Source organism: Ictidomys tridecemlineatus, chromosome 3 (genome assembly GCF_052094955.1).
Source record: "Ictidomys tridecemlineatus isolate mIctTri1 chromosome 3, mIctTri1.hap1, whole genome shotgun sequence".
NCBI classification, from domain to species: Eukaryota; Metazoa; Chordata; class Mammalia; order Rodentia; family Sciuridae; genus Ictidomys; species Ictidomys tridecemlineatus.
The window spans coordinates 63975389-63985763 of NC_135479.1; the positions used below are offsets into that span (position 1 = coordinate 63975389).

General features: G+C 46.3%; 1 protein-coding gene and 1 long non-coding RNA gene across 13 annotated transcripts in view; both read left to right on the plus strand.

Moving 5' to 3' along the window:
• The window catches only part of Dhrs7b (dehydrogenase/reductase 7B), a 45306-nt gene extending 36971 nt beyond the window's left edge, over positions 1-8335 (plus strand). For 11 of the 12 annotated variants that reach the window (XM_078043064.1, XM_078043054.1, XM_078043059.1 and 8 more), the window contains 4 exons: positions 1328-1544; positions 2032-2124; positions 5244-5396; positions 7266-8335. In XM_078043064.1, coding sequence (XP_077899190.1) covers positions 1328-1544; positions 2032-2124; positions 5244-5396; positions 7266-7471 — 669 coding nt within the window. In that variant the 3' untranslated portion in view covers positions 7472-8335. The remainder of the gene's footprint in view (positions 1-1327; positions 1545-2031; positions 2125-5243; positions 5397-7265) is intronic. The other variant, XM_078043061.1, reaches the window with a different exon arrangement.
• LOC120884255 (uncharacterized) overlaps positions 1-10375 on the plus strand; it is a 205936-nt gene that overhangs the window by 174273 nt on the left and 21288 nt on the right. The window lies entirely within an intron of this gene.

Sequence of the window (10375 nt, forward strand, 5' to 3'; positions counted from 1 at the left end):
GCTTTAACTATGTTCTTTTTTGGGATTCATTTGCTATTGAGGGACCATTGCAATCCAATGTGAATTCTAGGATTTTTTTTTTTTTCTGCAAAAGATGCCATTGGGGGCTCCGGTTGTGACCCAGGAGTAGGGCACTTGCCTAGCATGTGCAAGGCCCTGGGTTCAATCCTCAGCACTACAAGAAAATAAATAAATAAAATAAAGGTATTGTGTCCAACTACAACTAAAAAATAAATATTAAAAAAAAAAGCCATTGGGATTTTGATAAGAATTGCATTGAACTTATAGATCACTTTGGTAGTATTGTGAAATTAACAATATTGACTTCCAATCTATGAACATAGGATGTCTTTCCTTGTATTTGTGTCATTTTTAATTTTAGTCAGCAAATGTCTTCAGTGTGAAAATCTTACATTTCCTCGGTTAGATTCATTCCTCAGTATTTCCTAACATATTTTGCTTTCCTAACATCCTTTTCACAATTTATTGTTCCTGTATGGAAACAGCTGATTTTGTTGTTGTTGTTGTTGTTTTGATCTTGTACCCTGCAGCTTTGCTGAATTTTTTAGTTAGCTCTTAATAGCTTTCATGGGATTTGCTGCCATTTTCTATATATAGAATCATGTCATCTGCAAACAGAGGTAGTTTTATCTCTTCCTTTCCAATATAGGGGACGTTTTCTTGTCTTGTTGCTCCGGTGAGGACTTCCCAGTGCAGTGTTGCACTTTACATCTGTTGGGATGCCCTTCACATTGTGTTGCTTAGCTACTCATTTCTTTAGCACAGGACTTTATAGCATTCTTCACAGTTACATAATTAATCTGTGCCTCAGAGGGACAGGTTGTTGGCTTCTGCTATGTCCTCATTACATGGTACATGTAAAAATTATTTCATGAAGAAATGAGTAAAAGTGACTTAACCTGAGAAGAACAGGACCCCTCGTGAGCCACTGAACGTATTAAAGTTGGATAGCACAAAGCAGCAAGGATAGCTATGGTTAATAGCTTCTGTGGTTACCTGCTACAGCAGTCCACACATATGTGACCTGTCCTGGGGAGCTTACAACTGGGCTTCTGAAAGTAGGAGAAGCCCAGGTCATATCTCTTGAGGTGCAGGCAACTTTAGTTCAAGATTAGAGTTGTCTAGGTCAGGGGTGACCACTGTAGGCAGGGTTACCTGTAGGCCTCAACTCTTCGGAAAAGGACTGCTGCTGTAGCCCATGTTGTTTCATGTCCATTATGTCACTCCCTGGACTCTGAAAAGCAGGGACACATAGCTATGGGGCCTGTCACTTATCAGGTGTATTTGGTGTCTTGTATTTGGCCAGAAGCAGACGCACAAGCCTTACACAGTGACCTTCGACCTCGCAGACACAGGGGCTACTGTTGCTGCAGCAGCTGAGATCCTGCAGTGCTTTGGCTATGTGGATGTACTCATCAACAATGCTGGGATCAGCTACCGAGGGACCATCACAGACACCACAGTGGATGTTGACAAGAGGGTCATGGAGACAAACTACTTTGGCCCTATTGCTCTAACAAAAGGTAACAGTCTTGGGTTTAAAGAGGAAAGAGTGTGATACGTTGGCATCTTTTTTGTTCTGCTCAGTTCCTCGTGGGCTGCATGCCACCTACCCCCATTTGCTGTTTTACCCTGATGTGGGTGTGGTCACTGTAGTTTGAATGTTTGCTTTTTGCAGGTTTCTATTAGCATTTTCTCTGTGTTAGCCCTTTATCAGGGTCTTCCTCTAGCCACAGCCTCCTTGGCTAGCACTGCCTTGCTGTGGTGTCTGCAGACTCCTTTGGGGTGGGGATATTTTGATATGAAGCCAGACTTCAGTCCAGGGAACAGACTCCCCATAGGACAGGGAACTGTGCTGCCCATTGTGGGTGGTTACTCTGTCTGTGGACTTCCTCCTGCCTCTTTCCTCTGCATGGCTCTCCATCCTGAGGAGCTGTCACCAGATGCCTTTGGAAGTGTCAGGCACAGTGACTGGAAGATGCTGTCTAAATCCCTGCCCTCTCCCCTCAGCACTCCTGCCCTCCATGATCAAGAGGAGGCAAGGCCACATCGTCACCATCAGCAGCATCCAGGGCAAAATCAGTATTCCTTTTCGATCAGCATGTGAGTACCCCCCCCAAAAAACCATTCTTGTTTTCTTCTTATAAAAATAACACGTTTACCGCCCTGAAATCAGACATTGAAGAAGTACCCTACATGGAACGTGAAGGAAGTTCATCAGAATGTGTTCTCTGAAGCCACATACCTGGGGTCAAATCCCAGCACTGCTTCTTACCCGCTGTGTAACCCTGGGCAGGTGTCCCCACCTCTCTGGATTCATCTGTATTTGCACATAGGTACAAGTCCCAGCCCCAGTCTAAAGGAGCTACTGTGAGTACAGTGTCTGGAGAGCTCTGCCCTGGGCGCTGCACACACTGCCTCTCTTACTGTATTGTTTACTAGCATTAGCCCACTGATAAGGTTATTTTATCACTTTGGAGCATTAACCTCTAATTTTTTTCTACATGTAATCAAACAAAATTGGGATCATGCCAGTTGCAGTGGCACATGCCTGTAATCCAGCAACTCTGGAGGCTGAGGCAGGAGGATTGCAAGTTCAAGGCCATCCTGGGCTTAAAATGAAAAGGGCTGGGGATGTAGCTCAGTGGTAGAGCACCCCTGGGGTTCAATCCCCAGGACAAAAAAAGGGGGGAGGGGGAGGGGACCCCATCATGCATGCTCTTTTGGAGCATGCTTGTCCCACCTGGCTGTCTGACTTTCCATACCAGCACATGTGGATTTACCTTATCCTTTTAAGTGGGTTTATAGTAATATGTTGAGTGGATGTTTGAGGAGCTTTTCCCCTTTTCAGTCCTTTGAGTGATTTGCCACAGAGAACATCCTTGAATGTTCATATCTCTGGGCCCTTAGAGGAGGGTTTCAATACAGTGAATTCCAAGAAGCATAAATATTAGATAGGACCAAATAATTAAAACTGCCAAGTGACTTCCAGTTCACAGGCTTCCCTCCACGTAGGAGAGGGTCTATACCACAGTCTAAGGTGTCATTTCTTCTGTCGCTCTGCCCTCACATTGTTCCAGCAAACACATAGAATGTAGTTGCTGGTGTTTGGGGTTTTTAAAAGACTTTAAAGGCCACTTCACAAACTGTCTCAGTAGCTCCTTTCTTTGCTTCATCTTCTGAAAGAAAAATATATGACTTGGGACAGCCTCACCCGTTCTTAGTCACTTCCCAAAGCCAGCCAGGGCCCAGCACAGGGAGGCCAGTGAAGGAGGCCTGGGCTGTGTCGGCAATTTGAAAACACAGTAATACTCTGCTTGATGATAAGATGGAGCAACCATTTGCACTAAAGATGGAACAGAATCGTGTTCTTCCCCCCGAGGTCTTAATTCCAGCTACATCTTTTGGTTTTAGTTGTATGTGCTTGGATCAGTCACTTAACTTTTCTGACCCTCAGTTTCTTACCTATCAGTGTGACTTATAGTCATCATACATTTCCCAGAGCTGGTACCAAGATGAAATGAGGCAACTAGAGATGTCCTATGTAAACTGGAACAATATTTGTTTCTATAGTTGTTATTTCTCTTTTTGCTAATATTCCATGTCAACCCTTAGAGCATACACAGGCAGTCACTTAAGGCTGCCAAAATGATCCCCCACCCCCAAACCACCATGTATAATCACAGATAATCATGCAAGTAAGATAGAATGTCAATAGATAAATCAGGGTAAAAGATATACAGAGTTCTTTGTACTAAATTATTTCCACATTTTACTTTGATTACACCCCACTGATTTCTATTCTCTAATTGGCTTGCTGACTATAATAGGTGTGCAAGAAGGGTTTGGATGCAGTACGGTGACCAGACTGAATCTGGCCGTGCCTCCTGGGCAAGTGTGTCAGCTCAGCCTCCTCTCCCTTCTGCTGCTACCAGGAGAACCACATCAGGAGAAGCCATGAACTGTAACACTGCAGTGCAGAGGAGGGACGAAGTGATGGTGACAGTGTGACAGGAATGGGCTGCACAACAGGCTGAGAACCCATAGCCTATGAGCTTGAGACCCAGTCACTGGTGTGGCTTCTGTCGTGGAGACCCCAAGGATGACCCACTCTTCCTGCCCTTGGGACTTGGCTGCCCCCTGGAATTATTCACTCCCCTAATATCTACTCATCTAGCTCTGGAATCACTGCCCAAATATAGTCTAGCTGAGTCCTGTGACACTTCCTTGCTTTTCTCCTTCCTGTTTACTTGGCTGAGAGAAGCCCTTTTTTTATTAAGACTAAAAATGTTTAGGACCCAACTACAGGAAATTGATTTTCTGTGTTTCCCAAGAATATCACTGTAGGGTTACCCCCTCAGAGCACCTTCCATTAGATTGGGGAGCTGCTGCTGGGGAGAACAGGTGGCTCTGTCTCTTGCAGATGGTGCACTTTCTAGCTTCCAGCTGAAAGTTCCCGCCTAGTTTGCAAAGGGAAGTACATCAGAAGCAAGCTTGGACATCATACATGTGTGTGCAGGCAGGGATGCTCGGGGTAGCGTGCTTAGCAGTGATAAAAACTGGAAGAGACCCATAAAGGCCCACTGATGGGGCCAGATCTGTCACCTGGTGATCCCTTGGGGAGGATCAGGCAGTCAGAGCCATGTGATGGGTGGGTCTGCAGGGCCATCACAGAAAGTTACTTGCAGGAATAAAAGGAAGAGTATGAGCTCATTTCTGTAAAAGAAATGTAAGATCCTATCTTATATCTGTACCTGTACATAACAGATCCAAAAATAAATCCTAAGAAACGGCATTGGTCACCTCTGGGAACAAATTAGAAAGCAGGACTTTTGCTTTTTTACTTTATGAGCATTAAGCTTTTGTTTAACTTGGAAAAATTTCAGACTTAAAGAAGAATTGTAAGAACAGCAGAAACATGTACCCTTCACCAAGATTCCCCAGTTAACATTTTCCCTTATTCTCTTATAAGTGAATTTACAATTATTTTTTCTCAGCCACGTGAGAATCGGGTGACAGATTCCCCTTTATACCTAACACTTAAGATTTCCTAACAACAAGGACATAGAGCACTTCTCAAATCAGGAAATGAATATTGCTATAAGGCTTAAATCTTACATTATAAAACCATTTTTTAAACAGAGAGTAAATGGGAGTGAGTAGGTGGGCCTTGGGCCCTACCCACCTTGGCACACTCACTGCCTCTCTGCCCATGTTTGCAGATGCAGCCTCCAAGCACGCAACCCAGGCCTTCTTTGATTGTCTGCGTGCTGAGATGGAACAGGATGGGATCCAGGTGACTGTCATCAGTCCCGGCTACATCTATACCAACCTCTCTGTAAATGCCATTACCGCGGATGGGTCCAGATATGGAGGTAAGGCCTGGTTGCTCTTGTATGAAAAGCTATCGATCAGCCCTAGTGAAATGTGTAGCTCTTACCTACCCCAGTGATTGTTGTCATTTTTCATTTAGAATATGATTTTTAAAGCTGAAAAACTTGGCATGTTGGCTGTAGGTACTGATTGTTATTTAATCTTCACTTACCACCAAGAACTGACCTTAGCCTGAGCATCACCACTAGAGCTTTCAGAACAGGAGGCCTAGAGATAGAGGACTTGGTGGAATAGAAAGGAAGTCCCTAACCTGAATTGCCCCTAAACAGCCAGCTAACGTATTTCTAGATCCCAAGGCCCAAATAGTATTTTCTTTTTTTTTAGTGCAGGGATGGGTACCCAGGATTGAACCCAGGGCGCTCGACCACTGAGCCACATTCCTAGCCCTATTTGGTATTTTATTTAGCAACAGGGTCTTAGTTGCTTAGCTCCTTGATGTTGCTGAGGCTGGCTTTGAACTCGCAATCCTCCTGCCTCAGCCTCCCGAACTGAGCTGCTGGGATTACAGGCGAGTACCACTGCACCAGGCCCAAGAAGTATTTTCACTATCAAGACTAAGGGAATTAACTTTGGGGCAAGTGTGGGCGGCTTGACCTGAATGGTCCCTCCTCAGTATATTGGAGAAATGACTGGCTTCAGGAGCAGTCTTCAGGGTTAGGCTGGGTACGGTGCAGTAATCTCCATCTTGCTTCAGTCAGAGGCAGCACCGAGGCTGACCTGCAGTCACCATTTGTGGGCTGGGCAGCCCTCCACCAGCACGCAAGCCAGGCAGACAACAGTCAGCTACTGCTTCTCAAGTTAGGCAGCCCATGAGTTCTAGAGCTGCTGAAGCCTGCCTGCCTGCCTGCCTGAACTCAGAACAGAACTGCCCATCTCTACAGTATGTTCCACTGGGTCCTGCCTCCCTGGCTGTGGTCTCTTGCAGGTCTGTGCTGCAGCATCTGCCAAGGACATGCTGGGCTTGCACCCACCCCAGCCAAGTTTGAACCGAGACTACCCTGTCCTGGGTGGCAGCTGCTCTCTTCCTAAAGCAAATCTCTCTGTGGCACTTTACAATTAAGCAGTAATTAAAAACTTCCCATTCTTTCATTAACCACAGTGAGAACAGATACTGGTGAGGAAGCTCGGGCAAACTGGAGAGCTTCGGGAAGGTATCAAACTGGGTGTGCTAGTGGCCTGTGCCTGCTGACTGAGCCGGCTCTGCTGGCAAAATGTCAGATCACTAGTAAAGAAGGGTTAGTAACCTTTACACCTCCCAAACTACCCACAGCTGTCTTCTCCAACAGCTTAAAGTGAATGACAGGTTTCTTCCTGTCCCTCATCCAGCTAACACGAAATGGGGAGTTGGGACACCTGTTCTACTCTCTACTCAGCTGGTGGCACATGTATGGGTCAGAAGGCCTCCCCCTTCAAGAGATGGCACCACAGTCTCGGCTCATTTGTTGTTCCAAGGGCAAAATGTCCAAGATCAGGAAGCTGCTGCTCAGGTGTGAGGGGCTTGCTCTATGAGACCCCACCTTGGCCGGCCTTCTGCTTTTGTCATCAGACCACCAGGCAGATGGACTCACATTGGTTCCAATCACTGGCTGAGGTCCCCAGTCTGTCTTGTCCCCATATTCCACCCATATCTCCCTTACCCTCACTTACTTACTTAGACACACAGAATGGTTCCTGTTTCCTCTGGATAGAACACCTTCAGGGACAGGGGCATGCCACCTGCTTCCTGACAGATCCTGGGAACAGCTTCACAGTGGGGAGTGCAACAAGCTGACCTAATGGCTCCCGTCAGCTCCAGTCCTCAAGAGAAGGTCCTCTGCTTTCTAGTTCATGTGTTGCTTTTCTTCTTTTAGCTCTTGACAAGAACACAGCCCAGGGCCGAAGCCCTGCAGAGGTGGCCCAAGATGTTCTTGCTGCTGTGGGGAAGAGGAAGAAAGATGTGATCGTGGCTGACTGGCTGCCTTCCTTGGCCATTTATCTTCGAACTCTGGCTCCTGGGCTCTTCTTCAGCATCATGGCCTTCAGGGCCAGAAAGGAAAGAAAATCTAAGAATTCCTAATCCTGTCCAGAGCTAGCAGCTCCAACCAGTTTGAGCTAGGATGAGAAGCCACACTTCCCCAGGCTTGCCTGCTCTTCAAGGGACAGCTGTGCTTGAGACTTTAATGGCAATTTGCCCTCCAGGTGGAAAAGACTGAAGAAACTTTTCTTCTGCAGGTCCATGATGCAGCCCCAGGCCATGAGCTTCTTCCTAGAGGTGAGGGATAAGCACTTAAGGAATAAATATGGAGATGGGTTTCCACTCTAAAAACATGAAATAAATGATAGGGATAGTAAGAGTCATGAACCTCAGTGACTAGAAGAACTGAAGCCTGTCCTTTGAATTCCAGCCTTGATGACTCCTAGAAAACTGTCTTGGAGTCAGATGTTATAACATCACCTGACCCAGTTGTTCGAGTTTGACATATCCAAGACCACTTGACCCATTTGCTTTGGAGGGGACAACTATCAGCACTTGGGAGAGAAGGTTGTATTTTTAGGAAATCATTATTCATATCCCTTTCCAGGATCCTGTGATAGCCCATTTGATATAGAAAATGGTGGGCTACTGTGTGATGGGTTCTATGGCACATCCCAAGTGGCTTTAGCACCAAAAGGAATTCCCTATGTTCCTTCTCACTCTAACCACAGCCTTAGAGGATGCCAGGCATCATTCAAGCAGATGAATTTCCTAAAGAGGCAGCAACCAGAAGGGAGACCTCTACATGGCCCTAGACATCCTCTAGGAAAAGAAACCTTTGGAGACTGGCCTGGTGAGCAGAGCTGAAGCAGCAGCTAGTTTCCAGGTGGAAGGAGTTCATTTGCTGATTATAGTCAGAGAGAAGGCCTGGGTCCACCTTTGATTTATTAAAAGTACATAGTTGAAGTTCTTGAGTGAGTCACTTCATTTAGGGAGAAGTTTTCCTATTAATGAGAATGAAGTTGAAATAGTAGGTCCACTGTAGACTTCCCCAAATTGGGATAAAAATCTCCTAGCATATGATGTTGATGTCTGCACTGACCTAACTCTGGCTCTGTTCACCTTTTGTTGTAAACAGCTGCCTCTGACAGGAGCCTGGGGTTAGGGCTCTGGAGTAGATGAACAAGTGGATGATTAGCTGGGGCCCTGGCTCACAGCACATCCTGGACATTCCAGAGCCTTGGGTAGAATGTGAATATGCACAAGATGGGTGGTTCTTATCTTGCACGGGAATCACCACCCCATTCCTGACATCAGAGAGAGGGTTTCTTAGTGTCTGGGGATGCTGGGGCTGAGACAGCAGCAACTGTTCCAGAACTAGCCCAGTCTTAAGTGAAGTGAAACTGCCAAGCATGTAGCAGGTTCGGGGATAGGGGCTCCCTCTCTAAATGGAGCAAGAGAACACTTCTTCTTAGACATTTATTGACTGGCACTTCTAGAATGGCTGATGTCCAGGTGCTGTTCCTTTCTTGTCTATTAAATAAAACCATCAGCATTGGATATACTGCCCTCAAAATGAGAGTTCAGCAGTGGTGTCCTCCATCTTTAGAAGATAGGGAACTGCAAAGCCATTGGTGAGGGTGTTGCTCTGGGAACCACCGTGGTAGGTAGTTATGAGCCACCAAGCCTTATCAGCTTGCAGCTGTAGTGCAGGGAGCTTGGAGCACCTCAAGTTCACTTCTGGTGGACATGTGGTGGTTTCTTTGCCTAACATTATTTAAAACTCACTTTCTAAGATTTACTTTAGAAACGCTCTACATATTTTGACATATAAAGTATAATGTAAAATATAATTATTAACTGGGCTCTTCTTCAGCATCATGGCCTCCAGGGCCAGAAAGAAGAGAAAATCTAAGAATTCCTAATCCTGGCCAGAGCTAGCATAGATACAGCTACTTGCCAGAGGCCAAACACGGGACACCCTGCTCTTGAGGTTGGCAAATTCCAGGGAAGCTTTAAAGTTAGAGGGATGCTCTTGGCCTCAGAGACCACAGCCCAAAGGGCCGGTCATCAGTGTGCTTCAAGTTCCCTGTTGCTCCTACAGTGTTATTTCAGGTACCTCTGGAGCTAAGCAAGCCTTTCTGGATAGAGTGCTGGTTTGGACAAATGGGAGACCTCCCAAGGCCGCCTGTCCTCATGTGGAGGGCAGCTGGTACATCCTCCTGGGGCCAAGCCTCCACCTGCCCAGCCTGCCTGGCGAACTTATTCCAAGAGGGCAGCTCACCACAGCCTGACTTTGGCTTGTGGACTCTGAATAACCTTCACTTTAATCTTGGATTTTTCAAACCAGTGTTTGAATGTAAGCACTTGCCACCAGGGGTAGCAGTGTTGCTGCAGTTCCAGTTTAGCTTTTCTGTCATTGGGGGTTTTTCTGGTTTTTTGTTGTTGTTTTGTTTTGATTTTGGCTCACTTTCAATCTTGAATTCTGTAGGGAGGTCTGAAAACCACGACATTTAATTGGTTCTGCCTTCAGATATCTGATAAAGTTCAAAGACACTTTCCACTTTCCTTTCTAAACCTTTTGGTGTTCCACTGGTGCTTGGGCAAGAGCAGGCCATCTTGTGCTTCCTGCCCAAAACCGAGACTGCAAACTAAAACTAGCTTTTCCTTCCCAGCCAGCACAGCTCTACACAGTGTAGAGGGGGAAATGGTGAGGACATGGCCCCTTGGGCATACAGCCTGGCTCACAGCAAGTCTCCCAGCCTCCTGGGACAGGTGGGCGTCCCAGTGCTAGACCAGATGTGAAACTTGGAGGAGCCGAGAGGCTGTGGAGGATACACAGGTGGAAAGAGCCAGCCAGGGTCTGCCCTTCACATTGCCTGGTTAGTTGTCTCTGCTTCTCTGAAACTGGATGGGGTGGGTAGTTAAGATTAAAGTGGTTTGCTAGATTAGTTACACGACCCATTCCCTTAAATGACCCATGTGGGACTTGGGCAGATTTTCCAC